Source organism: Mytilus californianus, unplaced genomic scaffold (genome assembly GCF_021869535.1).
Source record: "Mytilus californianus isolate M0D057914Y unplaced genomic scaffold, xbMytCali1.0.p SCAF_3, whole genome shotgun sequence".
Taxonomy (NCBI): Eukaryota; Metazoa; Mollusca; class Bivalvia; order Mytilida; family Mytilidae; genus Mytilus; species Mytilus californianus.
In genome coordinates this window covers 9,525,809-9,548,379 of record NW_026262679.1, presented here as the reverse complement: position 1 = coordinate 9,548,379, position 22,571 = coordinate 9,525,809, and the positions used below count along the sequence as shown (strand labels likewise).

Sequence of the window (22,571 nt, the reverse complement as noted above, 5' to 3'; positions counted from 1 at the left end):
AGAATCCACATTAATGGTTAATACCACTACGCGAGTAAAATAAATGTGTCGTTTGTCGTTCAAAGTATTTTCAAATTTATAATAGAACAATAACATAATGACATATAATAGAACAATAACATAATGACATATAATAGAACAATAACATAATGACATATAATAGAACAATAACATAATGACGGGATCTTTTAAAGTACAGAGTCACGTTATAAGAACCAAAGAAACACAAAAAGTCTCATATACAAAACACACCAGCAAAAATGAAAGATAATACAAACACATTGACGGGATGTATAAGTACCGAGCCACGTCAAATGGATATCACAGAAAACAAACCAAACAGTAAAAGTCATATTAATAATAGAACAAAAACAAATGAAGGAACAATATAACACGTTGTTAAGATGATAAACAACGTCAGTACGCAGAATCTATACTTCAAGACCATCATGTATTATTTGTGAAGTTGATACGGAATATTTATCAACAAGGTCTTGGTACCTTCCGATGAACTTTTTTAGAAAAAGTACGAGACGTTCTTTGACATACCCCTGGTTCATTAACTTTCTGCTCAGACACTAGTGACGTTTTACAAAGTCTGAGTAGGAGCTGCAAGCTCTTGAATATCGAATAAGTTGGGAAATGTATATCCCATATGCAGGTGAAGTTGGTATATTGCTACTAAGGTGGGGGAAATTTATAATTTTAAAATTAAAATCGTCTCATTTGTCATAGATTCTGGTACTGAGATGACTGTGTATGTCAAATTCGAGATATAAGTCTCAAAATGAGGCGGAGGAAGCCGTGTCTGTTGTTTCTTTAATTTCTAGTTCTGGTGGATATATTAATGGAACCCAATCAGAAAAGTTCGGATTGTTAATGGAAAGAACATCATCAATATATCTGAAAGTTAAATTGAATAATCTGGCTTCTTTGATCTTCTTGTTTTTGACAAGTGTCTGAAGGAACTCCGATTCATATGAAAATAAGAAGAGGTCGGCAAGGAGAGGCGCACAGTTCGTTCCCATGGAATGCCGACAATTTGTTGAAAAGTCTACCTCCAAATTCAACAAATATGTTGTCGATAAGAAACTCCAGCATACTGATCACTTGTTCTTCTGAGTAGCATTTTTTACCCTTTTGTTCACTATTAACAAAATATGCCTTATGATATCCCAAAGTAATAAATTTATAGCGTATGCTACCATTTTTATGATGAAAGGCATTGTGGATTATTTCTTTCAGGCAATTTTTTAATTTCACATGGGGAATGGTGGTATACAGGGTTGAAAAATCAAAAGTTTTGATAGAACTAATTTCAGAAAACGACCGAGATTTAAAATTATCTAGAATTTCTTTAGAATTTTTAAGAATCCACATATGGTTTATACCACTACGCGAGTAAACAGTTTCACAGTATTTCTGAAGACCCTCTTTCACTGCGGACAGAATTTTAGTCAATCTAATGGACAATTCTTTAGTGGAACCTACAGATGAGCCGGCAATGTACCGTTGTTTGTACGGAATTTTGTGAAGCTTCGGTATCCAATACAAACAAGGTAAGTCCTCCGATTTGGTGTTCAATGTAATGTTCATTGAAGCCATGAAGGACTTATGATTTGCTAAAATCTCATCCTTGTCAAATGATATGTCTTTGTATGTGGGATTACCTGAGTGCTCATTTATTCCTAATTCTTTTACAAGACATTCGTAGTAATACGATTTACATACAAAGACAATATTATTTGAAGCTTTGTCCGCAGGAACAACAACATACTTGTCATGAAGAGATGATAGACATTTCACGGCCTCTTTGTCTCTGAAAACGGACTTTGGTCTATCATTCACACAGTTTTTTAACTTATGAATGCGACGTTTTAACAGAGACCTGATAGTTTTGACCCATTCTGACCCATCCCGTATTAAATAAATACCACAGCATTCACCCTATATTTAAATATATGTCACAAATAAAAAAAGAACTTACGACAATGAGGTATATCGCATAACTCCCATTCCACTTGAGTATCAGTGGTATAACACCAAGGTGCATCCGAATCACGTAGGTCATTACGACAATAATTTTCGTATTCATCATACACATGATAATCATGTGACCACGGTGAGTCAGAATCCCACCTCTGACAATTTCTTCCGTTAGTTGTGACATTAACCTTGCCTCTGTAATCTGTACCCTTTGGTGATGATAAACAATCAGACCTGGGAGGAGTTGCTGAAATAGTAATTAAATACATTGTGAAATTATCAGTAAAAACATGTTCCTTAAAAATATAGGAGTTGAGGTATTTAAACATTAATTAATCAAGGGAGTTATTTCAAAGTCCTTTTTTAAGATACTTAATAATTGCAACATGCAACTCAAATAAAAAAACTTTTACTTTTTGTATATTTAATTTCAATCTATGCTTTTCTATTTGGCAAACATCTTTTTAAAACTAGTTTGGTTAAACTTTTGCCACTACGAAACTGCATTAATGATGTTTATCTCAAGTTTGGACGAAAATTTGAATCCGTTGAAACGTGGGAAGAGCGAATTTCGTTCCATTTTCTTAAAAAATACATTTTGAAGAATTCGTCCTTGAAAAACAATGTCGCTTGCCGTTTGGTGTAACTGATCCTAAAACAAATGAAAGGGTATTAAACACGTTAAGTGGAAGTAATTCCTCTTAAAGTTTTACGGATGCCACTATCCGTTGATTTGCCGTTATAAGGTATCTGTCAAAGATGACCACGAATATGTTCTACTCAAATCAATATATTAGATGAGTCGTATTCAGCACAATTTTTTCGGAACTTCGTATTTGATTTCGCCTCCTAAGTGTTTTAATTGAAGCGCCACTGATGAGGTTAATGTAAACGAACCTCGCATCTGGTGTACCCAATTGTAAGCCTGGAATCTTTGATGAGTTTTTTCTTTTGTCTTAGTCACAGTCCTGTCCTCTTTTCCTCGATTGTGACATCACCATACGAGACTTGTAATGCAATTTGTACTAATCATAATCAACACAACTGGTGCCACATATGATACAAAATCAGCTTACCCTTCCAGAGAACCTGATATCAGACCGGTTATTTGCAAGTTCTTGTTGCTAATTTTTTACTATGAATGTTTTGTAGACTGTTGATTGTCTTTTCGTCGTTTTCGTTTTTGAAACATGTGATGAAGGATCTGATTATCAGAACATATCACCTGATAAAACCATTTAGTGTTTGGTGGTTCTTTGGTGGGATTCGCGTTGCTTAATTTGTAATAGTTTTGTAAGCAGTGTTTTGTAGACTCTTGTTTATCTTTTCGTCGTTTTTTTCTTTTTTGTCATAGTATTGTCGGTTACTCTTTGACTTCTTGAACTTCAAAACCAACCCTTCATTTGATAGGTCATAAATCAACAGTCAAATAAAAACAGAGTTTAAAGTAAAACTAATACTTATATTCAAGATATATACATAAATCAAAATGAAAAAATTGATATTATTTAAAACTATTGATCCGAATAAGGCATCGGGACCAGATTTGATTAGTCACAGTATGTTGAAAATTTGCCCTAAGAAAGTGGCGGTTCCTTTACAAATAATATTAAATAAATCTATTCAACAATGCAAGTATCCTTCTAGCTGGAAGATTGCAAATGTTATTGCTATTTTTAAAAAAAGGTGATTCGTCATTACTTTCAAACTAAAGGCCAATCTCTTTAATAAGCTGTATAGGTAAAATCATGGAACGAATTGCTTTTAAACATGATTATTGATTTTGTATTTACATTGTATCATAGATCAAATTTATTCAGTGTATGTTCACTTGTGTTAATATGTCTTTTGATTGAGTTAAGCCATTTCAATTGATATTTTATAGTGTGTCTTTCTATGTTGTGATGACCCATTATGTTACACTATTGTTTCAGATAAGGGTGAAGGTTTGGTACCATTAAAACGTTTACTCTCTGCAATTGTTTTACATAAAATGAAAGCTTACGGAATACATGGTAACTTACTTAACTGGTTTGAAAGTTTTCTTTGTGATAGGAAACAAAAAGTTGTGATTAATAAATCATAATCCTCATTTTTGCAGTCTTTCAGCTGGAGTACATGAAGGCTCAGTAAAATGAAAGCTGACGGGATACATGGTAACTTACTTAACTGGTTTGAAAGTTTTCTTTGTGATAGGAAACAAAAAGTTGTGATTAATAAATCATAATCCTCATTTTTGCAGTCTTTCAGCTGGAGTACATGAAGGCTCAGTACTTGGTCCCTTATAATTTATAATATATATAAATGACATTGCAGAGAAACTCACATCTCTAACCAGACTCTATGCGAATGACACTTCGTTTAATTACTCGGGGAACGACGGAGGACATATAAAAACTGTTATTGATCGTGACCTCGAGGAGCTGAACAAATGGTCAAGAAAGTGGCTTATGTCTTAATCCAGACAAAACAGAAATAATGATTTTTTTCAAATAATGACGCACCAGATCTAAAACTCTATTTAGTATTTATAAGACCATTTTTTGAATAACAACTGAGGTTTGGAAGATTGTGGGATAGGATATGCTAATAAACTTGAAAGTCTACAGCTAGAAGCTGCTAGAATAGTTACTGGTTTGCCTATATTTACAAAAACTGAAAGTCTGTATGAGGAAGTTGCGTGGGAAACTTTAGCTGACAGGAGGAAAAGACGAAAATTACAAATGTTTTATAACATTCAATATAAACAAGCTTCGGATTATCTATGCAATCTTGTTCCATCCAGTGTACAGAGCTCAACTGTATATCCCTTGAGAAATGGCAATGATATCATTGTTCCTTTTTGTAGATTATCCCTTACTAAAGAATCGTTTATACCATTAACTATAAGACTATGGACTCATACCGATTTGTCCCTTCGAAAATCAGACTCTATCTCAAAATTTAAAATCAAACTAAAAAGGCTAAATACTATAAATAAAGATGTACCTAAGCGCTATTTATATGGATCCAGGAAACTGAATATAATTCCAACACAATTAAGATGCTACTCATCATTCTTGAATTATGACTTGTTCAGAGTCAATATAATTGCTGACCCATCTTGTCTTTGTGGATGTAGCATTGAGACTGTACACCATTTCCTTTTCAACTGATCTTTATATACAGCTCAGAGAGAAATTCTGATGAACAATCTAAGATGGCTCCCTGATGAACTTATATTGAATGTTAAGTTACTAACATCTGGTAATCCGAACTTCTCGTATGAACAAAACGTCCATATATTTAAACATGTATTCGAGTTTATTAAAAGGTCTGAGAGATTTATTTATTATGTGCGTCCAAGAGAGACGGAAGATACCAAAGGGATAATCAAATTCATAAGTCGAAGATAAACAAACAACGCCATGGCAAACAAACAGAAGACTGAGCAACACGAAACCCACCACAAAAAACTGGGGGATCTCAGATGCTCCAGAAGGGTAACAAGATACTGCTTTACATATGGCACCCGTCGTGTTGCTCATGCAAGTACAAATTCAGGGATAAACCTAATTCGTTGTTCATATTTGACGAAAAGACGACGGGATTGTCGTTATGACATTTGGAACATATCCGTCGTTACCTGTGAACCAGATACTCTTTAACGGCCAACATTCTCCAAATGTATATTGTTTTACCTTATGATAGGAAAATGAAATCCTTCAATCAAGTCTTTTTATTTAAAAAAAAACATAATTAAAATCTTTGCATCCATCAAATCGAGGTTTACCGATTAAAATGAATAATGCAGTATTTCATCTGATAATACATACGATGATCTAATTTTTATTCTGAAAAGAAACGATGATGTATGTGTTAAAACTGTACAGTAGGTCTCATTCAATCAATACACTTTAAAAATTTCATAAAGCTGGAAATAATAAAATTAAATTTGGCAATATACACAGGTCTTGATTTACGTTTTATTACTGCAATGAAACACAACTGGGTATGTTTTTCTTGATAAAAAATTACGATAAAAGAAAACAAAACTTGGTATTTTGTTATGCAAAGCCTAAAATGATACCTTTCACAGTCATCATACATATATTAATATTGTTATCTTACCGCAAGTTCCTGGTGCAAGCTTGATATCATCAATAGCAATGTCACTTTCCCAGTCACTACCACGGATTGCCTCAATCCTTAGCTAGATAGAGTAAAGTATTTTATTATTTATTATTATGTAATTATTGCTACCTTGATTACATATATGAACAACAGCTTAGTAGTGTTACCATTACAAAGCACTATAGATTAAAAAAAACCTTCCAGATAATACTTTCTCTTAAATTTGGCCGAAAAAAATCCCAACCAAAGATATAAGTATGATAGCCTTAAGTGATGTGAGTTGCGGAATAAACCATTAGAAGAAAGGCATTTCAAACATTTCTAATAATACATGTAGTTACAATTTTCTTTTTTATTCAACCTCGATTTAAAACAGGTCAATTTACAAACGTTTCTAAATGAGTCTTGAAGAAAATCATACTTTGAACAAGCTATATGATTGTCTATTATTTATAAGAAAGCACGTCATTGTATACATTTGGCGTATTTTATTTTTCGTAAGCACAAATTTGAATATATATAACCTTCAGATTATCTGTACTGGGTACATGTATTCTAGTCTTATGCCAACTGAATCCTTGGTTTCCAGTCTTCGTCCACAATACTTCCTCCGATGACTTCACAGTTAATGTCCCCATACCAGAACCAAACATGTTGAAATAAAATTCCAAGCAACGATCTTCAGCTGTGAAAAAGATATAAATATACAAACAAAAATCAAACAAAATATAAAACTAATTTTGGAACAGTAAAACAAAAGTTGATAAGTTAACTGGAATAAATTCGAACACAACATTCTGACGTTTAAAATCATTTTCAGGTTCAGGTTGTATTAAGATGTTAGAATTTCAAAACATTCATATTCAACATTCAAAATGATACGAAAAACTGTCAATTCGGAACAAAAATAAATCCCAAATAGTAGTGTAAAAAGGAGGACAAGTAAACTTATACATATAAGGTGTCATAAATTATGCCTCTGGACGTTTACTACAAACAACTATATAAAAGATTAATAAAAACCCATGTGATTTAGATCTAACCTGGAAATGTAACATCTGATTCAAATATAGCATTGTCTCCTGGCTTCCTTGGGCTTGAAGACTCGGCATACAAATACAAGTCGCCACTAATTGCCTTGTCTGGACCGGTTAGTTTGGTGACAGTTGGGCCCTGTTGACGATAAAAAAATAGAATGCTATTTCTATCTTTTTATTGATTTATGAGTTTGAAGAGTAATGCAGTTCCTTATCGTTTTTGTTCGTATTTGGTATCAACATGTTATCAGTATCAGATAAGTTGGTCGAAATTTCTCTCTGCTAATTCATTCACTACTGATTATTATCGAATAAGACGAGTGTCGCATTGTAAATAAAATATAGATCCTCTATCGGCGTACCAAATTTAACTACAGATTAAATACTCTGGTCCCAATATTCTTTTTTTTTGCCTGTTCGTTTACCTCTGCTCACCTTTTAAGTACATCTTTGATTATGCTTTGAATTTCGTGAAATTATATGTTATTTGATCCAAAGTATTAAAATATCTTCACCATATTTGCACTTGATTGAATATTTTCTACGTGTAAATGTCTTTCTAATAAACCGTGTTAAATTTTTTTGACTTAGATAACCATGGTACATGGTAATGTCCTTATTAAGAGCCGACACATGGGAAATTTTTACACACACACTTACCATCTTTTCGCTCCAGTCAAAGTCATCATCATTTACATTCTTCATAAAACATTTGTAATTTTTTTCAAATGTACATTCTAATGGTGTGGAATCTGTTATTTAAAACATAAAACATGAGAATCAGAATGTATATCAAACCTTTCAGATTTCAATTGTTTAAATACTATCACATTGTAGTTTAGTGATGCGAGTTTTTTTATAATTGTAGAACATGGTAACACTTAAAGATTTGAACACATGAACTTCAGAAAATGGCATGGTACTCGAGGTTAAAAAACAATTGGCAGGATTTTTATTTGCATTGTTTCTATTGATTTTCCGTATAAGTGTTCACTGGTCGAATATTTCTGACATTTCAATTGGACGCTTGCATGTGCCTTTTTGAATGCATACAACTATTCCCTTTCATAATTTTAAATGTTGGAAAGCTTTAGAATGTATAAATCAACATTAATTCACCAATTTTGTTTTATCCATAAACTAATAATTGAAAAACAATAAAGGAATTTACAGAATAAATTACCATAAAATATACTCATTGGTGTGAGACTTGAGAGCAGAAAAAAAGAGAAAAAAAATATACATAGAACTTAAATATTTGTCAATTCCCGCTTATGTGTTTATTTTAATTTTTTTCTTAAAATAATAATCAAAACACAGTAGATTCACAATCTTGTATTTATCTAAAACTATTATCAATTCAGTTGCGTTTAAATGATATTTAACGTGTTTGATAAATGTCAAAAAATAACTCAAGAATGCCTTATGTATATTTTGTTTATTAGAAAAACATACCATCAACGAATTCACAATGTTGACCTTCGAATCCAGGAAAACATTTACATTTGAATGAACCATCATCACAGTCCCGACACGTACCATAAATACATGGATCTGCTAAACATCCTTTAAATGAAAAAGTAGTCTTTTATATGACTAGCCCATTTATTTGTATTTTCACGAAAGTGATCACATCAAATTGTTGATTTATTAGTACAAAAAATATTGTTTACCATACGTAACACTTATTTGTCTGCTGGACCAACAATGCATTTGTCGTGTAGATAAAGTAGCCACAAGATCGGGCTTCTTGGAAAATATAAAAACCCTGTGCTCATGGTACATAGTTACATGGGTACCACATTTCATTTTGATATAACACAATCTCATGGTAAATTACCGTTATCTAAAAAAATAGCTTGATACGGGACCGACAAACAGACTAACAAATAGACTGACACACAGATCGGAATCAATAATACACCTACTATTTTAGACAGGACATTAAAATATCTGTTTTGGTGAATGAAATTCAAAACGTAGAACTGCGTCCCAAGTTTACCCCTGTTTCACATACTCACCGTCCTTTACTGTTCTTGTCCTTAAAGAAAATCCCTTTTCTGGCGAGTGTTCTTTACCAACCACACTATCAAATATTAGAAGCATCAAGTTCTTCTCTCCATAAGGTGTTGTTACCCAAGTATCACCGGTTGAATCGCCGCATTTTCTGAGGAAGAAATAATGATAACATGTGTGCGGTTAAACAGATGAAACAATCGAAGTCATCATTATCAACGTTTTCAAGTGCCTTATTCATTATTCTCACGTCATCTACAAATATTGTGGGATAATGGTACATCTGACAGCCAGAAAGGGAACAATATGCATTTCAATTCAACAATATTATTGAAAGCTAACAGTTTAATTCCAAAATAAAAAAAAAATCAAATAACATTTTTACCGTCATTTGATGGCCCTGTACCGGAATGCAAGTGAGGTGATTACAAAGTTTTGGCTGAAAAGGGGAACGAAAGACTTCCAAAACACGGTTCATTTTTTTCGGTTTTATGTGTTTAGCTTACCTGATTCCAGTTTGACCGACTAAATTATATCGCACTTCCAACCAATGGTAGCATCTTTTTAGATCATCATTATACGGCAAATGAAAGAAATCTACATCAATGCTTACACGATAATCTTCTGGAGCCTAAAACAAGTGAATAGTAAATCTTTATAATGAGTCATAAATGTAAACAAAAAAACTTCCCTCAAGCCTTTAAAAATTCGTACAAGCTTCCAGTATGTTAAAATCTAAAATAAAATGAACGGTTTCGAAATCATTATTTTAATATAATGTTGTAGCTGTGAACCGTTGCAAGGAAACAAATAAATAGACATTCTGGAAAAAATCATCAAGTAATGCTAATTGTTTCTTTAAGATCATATAAGTTATGTTCGCAGATTAAATATAAGCATCCATCCAAACGATCTTGATTTGCTTTTGTGGCCATAGTGACACTAAACAGTGCACGTGCTGATCTTTGAAAGCAAGGATGACTTTTACATCTGTAATAATTCTAGATTCAAGATTGAATATTTTATAAAGTCTAACCACTTGTATAGCATAAAACATTCGAATACATATATAAAATATAGTGTATATCAAAATTATAACTGGTTTATCTATGATCTCTCTAAATCGTCCAAAAAATGATTTCTTTTGTAATAATGTCACATGATCACATAAGTTTGACCTTCCATGAATATGATAGAATAATATAACAAGGCCATCTGGAGTGCAAATGATCAAGTAACTATTCAAAGAGAGTAGATAGCACCATGCTATTTCTGAGGTAATGCATAAGCTTAGAGAGTATTTTGGTTTTAATCTACCACAAAACCCTTCATGCAATTGGTCGCGAATACACCAACAGACATTCTTACATGTGTGTTGTTTGTTTTATTCTATATCCCTGTCACATGAGAGCTGCGACTAGCTTTTAGAAATAAAAAACAATGGAAAAAGCTGATTCAGTGATTTTATTTATTAGCATAGATTTGATTTACATAAGAATGCTAAACACAAAAAAGGAGGGGGATAGAATTAAGCAGAACAAATAAAGTATATACATACCCTTAACAGCCAAACACATTCCTTACCAACGTCATAATTATTTGGAAAATTTGGACTTGTTATAATGTAATCATTCCCTGGAGTAAGATCGATTATTCCACCACAATCTGATAAAAACAGAAAATATAAGAAGTACTTACAAAATGTAAAATGAAAAGCAAATACAGGTGTATTGATAATTAACGTACAATACATTGATCAGAATTTGATCGTAAAATTTAAAGTCATGAAATAAGAGATTTTGTCACCTATTGAGATTCATGAAAAAAAATGTAAATACGTTGTGGGAATACGTTTTACTTTATATAAAGTTACACGCGTGCAAATATACTGCAGCGATTCAAGATATCAAAATAGTGAATATGGATAAATAAATTTATCTTAGTATACATATATTGTTCTATCTGTAAAGTTTGACATTTAAAACATATGCCTTTCTCTCTTAATTTCAGAAATATATGAAATGGTGTTATCAGAGACATATATGTCTCTGGTGTTATCAAAAAATGAAAATAGTAGTTAGTAAATTTCGTGCTTCCGAAGCGCTTTTCTGGGTTTGTCTTCATCAAGGAAGCTCATAAATAAACATTTCAAAGCTGGTGATTTGTAAATGCGTTTTGAAATCCTACTAACAAAGTGTGTACACCTTACCATCACTTGTAACCTGCTCACAATATCGACCAGTCAATCCATAGGGACAGTAACATTCACATTCAGAGTAAACAAATCCACCATTGATGCATTCTGGAGGATCAACACAATCCTCTGAAATCATACACATTACAATAACATACATTTTAAATATTCAATCTTCAAAGCTCGCCTTGAAAAATGTTAACAACAGTTTTTTTGTTAGTTCGAATCAACAACTTCCTGTTCCCATTTGTATATATTCCTGCGCCTTACTTCTGAATAACCAAAGACGAATCAGCAACACAATATCACAATCGGAATAGGTTTTCTTTTATCATTGGTTGCATTGAGAGTAGCATGCCTATCTCGTGAAAAGGGTTAAAAAGATCATTTCAATCGTTCAAACAGTTATCTAAACTAGTAGTTTAACCGAAGTTATATATGCATATATGTGTAACAGATCTTTGCGAGGGTCTTAATAAAACGAAAATGCAAATAAGTGACAAATAATTCCAATATTCATTAACCTAAGTAAAAGTATTTCAATTCATAGTAATCAGCGATGGAAGACAATACTTGTATACACTTATTTTCAAAATAAGATAGATTGTTTTTTATTTAAACTTAATATTTTATTAATTATTTTATTTAAACCACTTTATTGTTTGTATTTCCCACTAAGATTTCTGCAAAAATTGAAGAGAAAATTCCGAAAAACTTATGCAAGTTGTTTCCCCTTTAACCCCACCATTGATAATATTTAGATACACCCTTTAATCGCCTCTCATCAATCTCTCAATCAATCTCAAATTCATTAAGCTTCTGCGACTCTTTTAACAAAAAATCTCACGATTAAAATTGATCGTAAGTTATACTGAAATGTGTATGACTTACGAGTATTTTTACTCTTAAGATATTTTTGTGAAAAGAGCCACAGTTCTTTTATTATTATTTTCACTCTCTCATCTCTTTTTTATCATTTTCTTTAAAATTTGCAATGTCTTTTTTTTTCATTTTGCGGTGCTTTTTGCAGCGCTTAATCTATGGCTACATAAATTGTCATATATTGATGTTGTTTTTGGTAATTTTTGACATTATTTGTCTTTGTGTTTGCAATTGGAACATATAGATTTCTGTCTCAGTTCTCAACAATTCTAATCTTTGTATTATCTGTTGATGATTTGAAACTGGATTTAAAGACGACACAGCGAACTATGAAACGTCTGTTGAATGATCCCGAATCTCGTTTGATCAATACTTGTTTCGTTATATATCTGTTTTATTAATTTCTTCAAACATGTGGGTTATATAATTGTTCATTTTTCATACTTTTATTAGATTTAAACCAGAACAATTGTATTTGATTTTTCGGTTCTACAATAATTATGTTTACTATTTACAATCGTAGTTTTATTTCTAATTTTTGAAACCTCTTCCATTGAAATGTTAATAACATTAGCAGGACCAATTTTTTTTCATCATATGTGCATTTCGACAATTAATGTCTCTTCAGTGATGCTTGAGGTATAAAATAATTGAAAGTCCAAAACTTATAGAAATGTTGAAGAGTTGATAAAATAAAAATATATAAAAAAAATAAAGCCAAACCAGGACAGTGTATCAGAGCTGTGCATGTAAATTCAGAAATTATTGCGTGTATTTTATGTATCAGATAATAGAATGCGATTTCTTATTATTGCGATACCCACCCAGTCGCAATATTCGCATTAATAAAAACCTTGCAATTATTTCTGAATTTACAAATTAATAATTGGTTATAAATTAAAGAAAATCTTGCCATGCGCCCATAACCATTTCGAGAACGATAATCGTACTCAGACTCAGAATTCAACCAATCAAAATACTGCATTTGGTGTTTCGATCACAAATATCGTATCCGAGTACTGAGTAAAGTTTTATGACCGAGAGCTCTTGTCTTTTAATATTGTTTTCACTTTCTTACTTTCTTACTGAGCGCTAAAATTGTAAGATATTATACATAGATTTTGTTATACAACAAGTTTTAAAACATGTATTTACGCGTGCTCTTGATAATAAAAATTGCTGCATACCACTATTTTCAATTCGTTAATATATTCTGAAGTTACGCCTTAAATTATCACCATAAAATTATCAAAACAAAAAGAGAAAAAAACTCCGTTTAAAAATAAACTTCCCTTTTTATTTCGGCACTCGCCTGTTCATCAACTTTTTAAAAAGTTTAGAAAAGTAACAATTTAAAAAATGACTAAACTTCCGAAAATGCACTCATGGCAAAAAGCAAGTAATAACGAAGAATAATAAATGTAATATTTACAATTTTTAGATTTTTCCTATTTTTCCTGTTCTTCTATGAATACTACAAGAAATTTTAAATACCTGCACATTTATACGTATCTGTGATATCAGCAATATCGTAGAATGATAGTTTGTCGCTACTGTGTGTCAGAAATGCAAGTTCCTCATTTAAAACAGTCAACGGATCCTAAAAAGCATTAAAATGTACTGATGAAAACAAATCTTTGTACTAAGAATAGATAAGTTCATAATGGTAAGAATGGTATAATAGAAGGCTATTTGTATCCAATTATTGATAAGTTACTTTTAATTTAATGTATAAAAATTTCATACCATCCATTTTCTGTATGGAAAAAAGATACCAAAAGGCAAGATCATAACTCATAGGTCAAAGAGAGACTGACACAATCAAGGCAGAAAACACACCAAAATAACAAAAAGTCAACAAAATATTACATAGAAACTAAACACTGAATAACACGAACACCGCAAAAAGTCTTGCTTTTAAACTTGGGTGCACTGAAATATTATTTGGAATACATTTATTTTGAATATGAATAGAATGGCTATATTGTGTCTCCAAACATAAAACAGAGATGTACAAGCTTTCTTGGTACATACTGAAAGCAAGGATCAACCGAGGATTTTTTTTTCCAGTTTTGGAGGAAGCAATTTGAAAATAAAAATCATATTTTCAGACAAAAAAATATATTATTCTCTTTATCAGCAACTTTCTCACGACGTTATGGATAAAAACGGAAATACATTGTCTACTTCACAAACTAAGCTTTATAAGGACAGTGACTGTATAGTTTAAAAATTTGATTGGTTACTACATTATTTATTAGTGATTAGGACAGTTGCAGAGTAAGACTTGTCATCAATATTATCGAACCTCGAGCTCGTGTTACTTACCCCCTCCGCATAATGCATGATGGATTCATAATCATATGGATTTGAATTTCGTGTAGGCCACTTTCCATAGTTATATTTATTTGCACCATTCTTGACTTTGACATGATAATCTCTGTCTGATCTACACTGCTCATGTTCCGCCCCCATCACATGAAACATCTCATGAAGTATGGTTGAGAACTATTCGATATAAAAAATAGACACCTTTTTTTTTAGTGTAGAACAACATAATGTTTCATTGTTTTTGTTAATTTGTTAAACATCATTCTGAGGAAATCTTTGGGCTTTCGACATGCATATGGATTCTTCATTTTGACATACTGTAGCAAGTTATAATGAAATTCTACTATTTTATGGAGCGTTTAGGGAACTGGGCCAACAAGAAAGTGTATATGTAGTGGCATTTCAATACGACTTCATTTAATTCAAGTAATTGTTAAATATTATACAATTATAGCCTTTGTATGAGGTCGATACAAGGATATATTGACCTGAAAGAAGTATATTGACTGAGGATGAAGTCCGAGGTCGATATACTTCTTTGGGTCGATATATCCTGTATTGACCTCATCAATAGGCTATAATTGTTATATTATTAATTTCCGACCATATTTGTATCAAAATCCTGATTTGATTTTTTGATTTTGTTGGAATTTTATAGATATCATATTGTCTCCTAGACAATAACAACATATAAGTTGTTATTTAATTTACTTTTTTTTTGTTTTACATCTTATGTATATGAAGATTTTTTTTCTTCAAATAATCGATCATAGATATTTTTTTATAAAACTTTAACAATATCATGAAATTCATTACATGACGTCACAAAGTATATTGATTTTTAGATATTCTAAAAATAACCGTGCAATTATTTCAGCTTTTTGCTGTGCAATATGCTTTTTGCTATCCGCCGTTTTCTCTCTACCTTCAAAAATATAATAGTTTAACATGACATGTGACTATCTCTGAACGAATCAAATTAATTAAAAAATACGAATTAATAATATTAAACAATATCTAATCGATTTAGATTTAAAAAAAAAAAGGTATTATTTAATCATGTAATAGGTTAATAGGTGAATCATTTGTTTTCACTGTTTTGTCATCATGCATTCAAGTGAGAGGTTTAGCTAGCTATAAAACCAGGTTTAATCCACCATTTTCTACACAAGGAATGGCCTGTACCAAGTCAGGAATATGACAGTTGTTTTCCATTCGTTTGATGTGTTTGAGCTTTTGATTTTGCCATTTGATAAGGGACTTTCCGTTTTGAATTTTCCTTGGAGTTCGGTATTTTAGTTATTTCACTTTTTATTAATTGGACAGTCAAACATACTGCATCAATCATCTTCAATCTGGTCAATAGTATAGTATATTGAACGTCTTAACATACTATCAGATTGTGAAATTTTTTTTTTATTTAATATTGAGAATGTTGCTACTGTAGTTGCCAAAACCCGTGACAACATTTTGTTGAGAAGAAACAGTATTTTATTTCACTAGTTTTATAAGAAACACAATGTTTTACATTTATGCAGTATAGATGGACATTGTAAATTTCAAATGTAAATGTGTAAAACATTTTATATATAAATAAGAAGATGTGGTATGAGTGCCAATGAGACAATTCTCCATCCAAGTCACAATGTGTAAAAAGTAAACAATTATAGGTCAAAGTACGGCCTTCAACACTATGTATATATTGTGTCTTAAAAGTCTTTCATAAATCTTTTCAAGATTGATGCATATATTGCAAATATTTTAACTGTTTTATGTGTTATTCTCTGAATCTTATTGTATGTGTGTATGTGGTAAGACTATAATAAAATATTGAATACTGAATCTTGAACTTCAGCAGATTCGTTCACGGCACTATTTACCTCTAAACAATCCCCAGACATACTAAGTTGCTGTTTTTCTTTTCCAGTTCTACCTAAATCGGATGCCCAGCACCATCTACGAAATAGAATTAAGTAAACAATGTATATATATATTTCTTATTGTTTTGAGATGATATTTTCATTTTCTGAAAATCTGTGGATCAAGGCTTATTAACTTTTGGTGCAGTTTGATATTCGGTTTAAATATTCTATATAATGAATTCGAATAGCGAATCCCTTTCGTTATATTGAAAGCTTTGCGATTACTTTTGTTTATATGTTCACGTTGAAGAGAATCACGGCATGTTATTATTATAGATGGGGCTCTTAATGAATAACTGTTTTTTTTAAATTTTGTATTGCATATCTGCAATGACCTAAATAAGCGACTAAATGAATACTGAAATGCTAGAAAGTTTCATCAATTAAATTAGATCAAATAAAGTTTGATCAACTTTGAAACGATAAAACAATTTTGTTCAATGAAAACAGTTGAATGTCATTCGTATCTTATTAGAAATGTTTGACTGTAAGCTGGTTCCAAACTCTGCAATGTACAGGGAAACGTGGGATCGGACAGTGTTTGATGGATATGATGAATTTGTCAGGTGTTTAATTGCGTTTGATTGAAACGAGAGAGAGGATAGCACGGGGTCAAATAAAAACCATAATTGAAGAAAAACAGACACTCCTTTTGCCGAAAAGAAAAACGATCGACTAAAAGACAAAACAAAAGTCAATAAAACACATTACATAAAACTACAGTTTTAGCAAAAATAAAGCCACCAAATCCGAGGGCAAACTCAAGTGCTCCGGTCGAGAATGTAAACCGTTCCTGTATCCATTAGACAAACTACTGGTCATGGTCAGGAAAAATTAAACAAAATCGTCGATAAGTCGATGGTGTAACAATCGAGGTAACGAAGACGGCATTATGTGACGCAGATATTCAATAAATATGATGGCGTCTCAAACCTTTTGTTTTCAGCTTTACAATTAGGAACCCTCGGTTTCAATAGCTTTTTTTTTTATAAATAGAAGTCCTGTATCAAGGAACGCAAGAGCTGAAATATCGTATCAGCTGGGAAATACATACTCAATATGCAGGCTTTGTTGCAGCTACAGAGAAATGATAAGTTCACAATGGTTATCGTACATTTGTTGTAAAGTTTGGTTTCTTAACAGACCCTCAATGTAATTCAAGATATCAAGTAAACTAAACTGTTTCAAATTATCCGTAATTTAAAGTTCAGTGTGATAGATGCGATGAACATATTTACCAAACTGTACATTATTTAGTGAAAGGACATTATCTTCATAGCAAAATGTAAAGTTTAACGACGATTGCACGAGACGACTTAGATTATAGTATTATTATGTACCCTAACATATCTTTGGATTTTTTTTTGTATTCCCATCTGACTCATGATGACAATAAAGATGTTGATAGTTTCGAAAGAATTTCCAGGAGTATTTAGAAGACTAACAATAAAATTTTGTCTGTAAGGAAACATTTCTGTATTTTAGGTGTCCAGTAGTGTGAACGAATATCCAGTCCGTCATCTTTGATTAAAATTTCAAAGAAACATAAAATATCCATGACTGTCCAGGATTTCCCTTTTTTCATAATTATAAGTGTCTCAGAAGTACACGTTCGGTTCTGCATGAAACATGTCTAATTCCACGGAGAAATAAAACCCGGCACCGATTATTAATGGTCGTTAACTATAAAAAAAAGGCGGATTATCTTAACTAACACATTTGTAATTCAATGCATGCTGTGTCAACGTACAACGCACCAAAATACCAATAAAACAAACACTGCGTGTATGGACCAATAAACAAACACCGAACTGCGTGTATGGACAAATAAACAAACACCGAACTGCGTGTATGGACCAATAAACAAACACCGAACTGCGTGTATGGACCAATAAACAAACACCGAACTGCGTGTATGGACCAATAAACAAACACCGAACTGCGTGTAGGGACCAATAAATTAACACCGAACTGCGTATATGGACCAATAAACAAACACCGAACTGTGTGTATGGACCAATAAAACAAACACCGAACTGTGTGTATGGACCAATAAACAAACACCGAACTGTGTGTATGGACCAATAAACAAACACCGAACTGCGTATATGGACCAATAAACAAACACCGAACTGTGTGTATGGACCAATAAAACAAACACCGAACTGTGTGTTTGGACCAATAAACAAACACCAAACTGTGTGTATGGACCAATAAACAAACACCGAACTACTTGTATGGACCAATAAACAAACACCGAACTGTGTGTATGGACCAATAAACAAACACCGAACTACTTGTATGGACTAATAAAACAAACACCAAACTGTGTGTTTGGACCAATAAACAAACACCGAACTGTGTGTATGGACCAATAAACAAACACCGAACTGTGTGTATGGACCAATAAAACAAATACCGATCTGTGTGTATGGACCAATAAACAAACACCGAACTGCGTGTATGGACCAATAAACAAACACCGAACTACGTATATGGACCAATAAACAAACACCAAACTGCGTATATGGACCAATAAACAAACACCGAACTGCGTATATGGACCAATAAACAAACACCAAACTGCGTATATGGAACAATTAACATACACCGAACTGTGTGTTTGGACCAATAAAACAAACACCGAACTGTGTGTATGGACCAATAAACAAACACCGAACTGTGTGTATGGACCAATAAACAAACACCGAACTGCTTGTATGGACCAATAAACAAACACCGAACTGCGTGTATGGACCAATAAACAAACACCGAACAGCGTATATGGACCAATAAACAAAAATGGAGTGCTTAATTCGTTATGCCTAACAATATAAAACTGTTTTCATTTTACCATCGGAATCATCAATTAACAAGCATAATTCCTGTCTAAATATAAGTCACTTTGCACTATATGCAAAAACTTTAGCTTCCAGATATGACTTTTTGAAGAAGGCAAGTAATAAAAAATAATATTGAACACTAAATTATATACTTTCAAGTTCTGGCAGTAAAGGGGTGTGTTAAAACGTGTAAACTTACTCATTGTCGCTCATTACAGCAACATAAGTCTTATGGCCAACAAATGCTTCAAGGGCTTGGTCATGCGGCAACCACATCACGCAGGTTAGTCTGTTGAAGATTTCTATGCCTTTATTTAAGAGTTTTTTGCCTTCAGGCATTTCTAAAAAAAATGCTATTCATGATATTGGAGACGTTATGTCATTAACACCTAAAATGCACGTTAATCATACACAAAATAATTTCAATGAGTGTTTGAAAATTTACATAATACTGAACAGTCATTAATTGTTGCTTCATATGTTAATGTTAATTTGGACAATTTAGCTAAAATGACTTAACAAATGCCAGATGAAAAGATTTGTCCGCAAATTTTCGGATGTAAACACGGTCATTTTAGCCAAAAGGTCCTTATGAACGTTGAATGTCTCGTTATTATGTTTTCATCGTTCATTTTCTTTGTTTTTGTCTGTTTGTTGATGGCATGATTATTGTCATTGTCACAGGTTTTTTTTTATGCATCACCAATAACACATATGTTAAAAGACCTTTAATTATATGTTATGCACTGTGTGCAAAACATGTTTTTACATTGTAGTCTTGGAAAACATTAATCAATTATTAGTTGTAAATGACTTTGAAATTTTTACATTCTTTAAACTGATCAAGAACAGCAAAAAAAGCTTTGGTTCTTCAACGCATACAAAAATGTACATGTTTGATGTTCATCCATCTGTGTTTCTTTTCCCTATTTGTAATACTAGTATTCTTTTTTTTAAATAGTATAATAATCAGTACAAACCAAGTGTGTCTTCTATTTTATATGGAACTATTTTCTTTGGCCACAACTGATTCAAAGTGGTTAGGCTTTTCTTTGATATACCACGTTCATCTCCTGACTGAACAATAAGGAAATAAGCAAATATAAATATTGTTATACAGTCATGTAAATGAATTATAGTATATTTGCGATTTCAACTAGCCATCGTTTGGTAATTCATTCAATAATATGTTCTATATGCATTTTATAGGTTTACAAAAAGGGATCAAGGCTGATGTCCTCCGTTCACTTTTTATAGTTTTACAAAAAGGGATCAAGGCTGATGTCCTCCGTTCACATTTTATAAGTTTACAAAAAGAGATCAAGGCTGATGTCCTCCGTTTACTTTGAGATAGATTTTCTAAAACATAAGTCGGTATCAAAGGTTAATACACTATCAGTTTACTGAAGCATTTTTCCTAGAAGGTATGTCACAACAGTGGACACTTTTTACTGGTAAATGATATACCTGTTTTCCACAATTATTGCCACTACGTCTTTGATAGAAATTGTCGTATTGCAATTGAACAGTTACCAATGTTTTCTTACAAGATTAACAATTAAACAACTGTGTGTACACTTACACACACGATATTTGGACCTTATAGTTCTAAACATGAAGATGCACCTCTATTCACTTGATGAAAGAAAAATGAAATTTACAGAGTGAAATGTTCAATATGTTTTTGTTTGATTTATGTTGCTGAGTCTTTCGTCTTTTAAAATCTGTTTAAAAAAAAACTATTGTTTCTTTTTCGTCGTTCTTCTTTTAGGTCATGGTATTGTTAGTTTTTCTTCGGCTTATTATTATTTAATGTTCCTATGGTATCTTATGCCTCATATTATGAAAGACTTGCTGAAGATGTTTTGTTTTATATAAAAGTGTTGGTCTTGTCTCGAATTCGACTGTTCACAACCCAGACGATCATTGCTGATCATATTATGCTGCGAAAAACGATAGTAATAAATACTACCACAAAATATCAGGGCAAGACACAGGAGTACAAGTAGTTACTAATATAAACACCAGAACTTACTAATTGAATAGCTATTTTTTTAATTAAAACTCATGACACAGGTTTAAAAAGATGGAACAACATTCCGAGTAACTGACCTTATTTATAATTAAGTCATTCAACATACCTCTTCTGCCTCCAATCCACGTTCCACTTTTTGCTCGTGTGTCATTCGAAGAATTTCAGCTTGTTTGGACAAAAATGCCTTGCTCTTTTCAGGATGCAGATTATTTGGCTGTAATTGTAATAAAGCTAAAGTGTCTGTCATACCGATAAATATCGCAGTCTACCGAAAACAACTTCTAAACAAAGATCTGATAAATATTTCACATGGTTTTTAAATTGTAAAGGAAAGATTGCTTATGATGTTTAAAAGAAGTTATGTGTTTTCACATACCCCCCCCCCCCCCCCCCCCCCCCCCCACCCCAAAAACAAAGGGTGAGTGAACAGTACTGGTATTTTTACGAAGGAATGCTGTAAGTTGCCTTACTCTTCATACTTGCATCTTACATGGGAAATTCTATCAGTTATGCATCATCAACGAATTTGTGAAGATATCCCCGTGATTCACTGTGAAATGTTTACATTTGGCCCTAAAAGGCTTCCGTAATTTCTCTACCAATCGTATGAGTTTTTAATCATAATAGTGATTGATTGAAAGATGCGTAACCCAAACTGGAGCATTTGTTGTATTGATCGATTGTTTATTGGACGTCCAGTGACACCCCCCTTTTTATCCTTTATTTGAAGCAGTTTTGGGGATTAGTTTCTCTATTTAGTACATGGGACCTGGTGTCTTAGAACGAACAAACATAAGAGAGAAAAATCTTTGATCAATTCATATTACACATTTTCAAGTCAGAGCGAAATGAATAGTTCTATTGAGATGTTGGTGTTTCTAGGAACATAGGAACATGCGGGGATAAAAAAAAATGCTTCCCTTTCTTAAATAGCCTGGCATGATCCTTTATCAATTCCAATAGGAACATGCAAGAATTAATCAAACATCCTTAAATTCATCTTTGTATTTTACTTTATAAATTTATTGCAATATCTATTTTTGATTTGGAAACACTTTATTCAAAATAAAGACCCACGCGCGAGATCTAGAACGAGTATGTCGTCACGTGATGCTCGGATATATACGTCTGGAGTTTTTAATTTCTGTTGAACAGATCACACATATATAATCTGAGCAGCTTAATAACTGTGTATGTATAGGTTAGGGATCG

At 32.3% G+C, this 22,571-nt stretch overlaps 1 protein-coding gene across 1 annotated transcript in view; it reads right to left on the bottom strand.

Annotated features, from left to right (window-relative positions):
- The window catches only part of LOC127733929 (uncharacterized), a 62,790-nt gene that overhangs the window by 25,713 nt on the left and 14,506 nt on the right, over positions 1 to 22,571 (bottom strand). Inside the window, exons 5-20 of the mRNA XM_052243404.1 lie at positions 21,466 to 21,573; positions 20,305 to 20,401; positions 19,524 to 19,665; positions 16,440 to 16,515; positions 14,557 to 14,736; positions 13,723 to 13,828; positions 11,362 to 11,475; positions 10,711 to 10,817; positions 9,659 to 9,783; positions 9,158 to 9,303; positions 8,592 to 8,702; positions 7,797 to 7,888; positions 7,143 to 7,272; positions 6,624 to 6,784; positions 6,097 to 6,178; positions 1,988 to 2,233 (exon numbers count right to left, since the gene is read on the bottom strand). Coding sequence (XP_052099364.1) covers positions 1,988 to 2,233; positions 6,097 to 6,178; positions 6,624 to 6,784; positions 7,143 to 7,272; positions 7,797 to 7,888; positions 8,592 to 8,702; positions 9,158 to 9,303; positions 9,659 to 9,783; positions 10,711 to 10,817; positions 11,362 to 11,475; positions 13,723 to 13,828; positions 14,557 to 14,736; positions 16,440 to 16,515; positions 19,524 to 19,665; positions 20,305 to 20,401; positions 21,466 to 21,573 — 2,023 coding nt within the window. The remainder of the gene's footprint in view (positions 1 to 1,987; positions 2,234 to 6,096; positions 6,179 to 6,623; positions 6,785 to 7,142; positions 7,273 to 7,796; positions 7,889 to 8,591; positions 8,703 to 9,157; positions 9,304 to 9,658; positions 9,784 to 10,710; positions 10,818 to 11,361; positions 11,476 to 13,722; positions 13,829 to 14,556; positions 14,737 to 16,439; positions 16,516 to 19,523; positions 19,666 to 20,304; positions 20,402 to 21,465; positions 21,574 to 22,571) is intronic.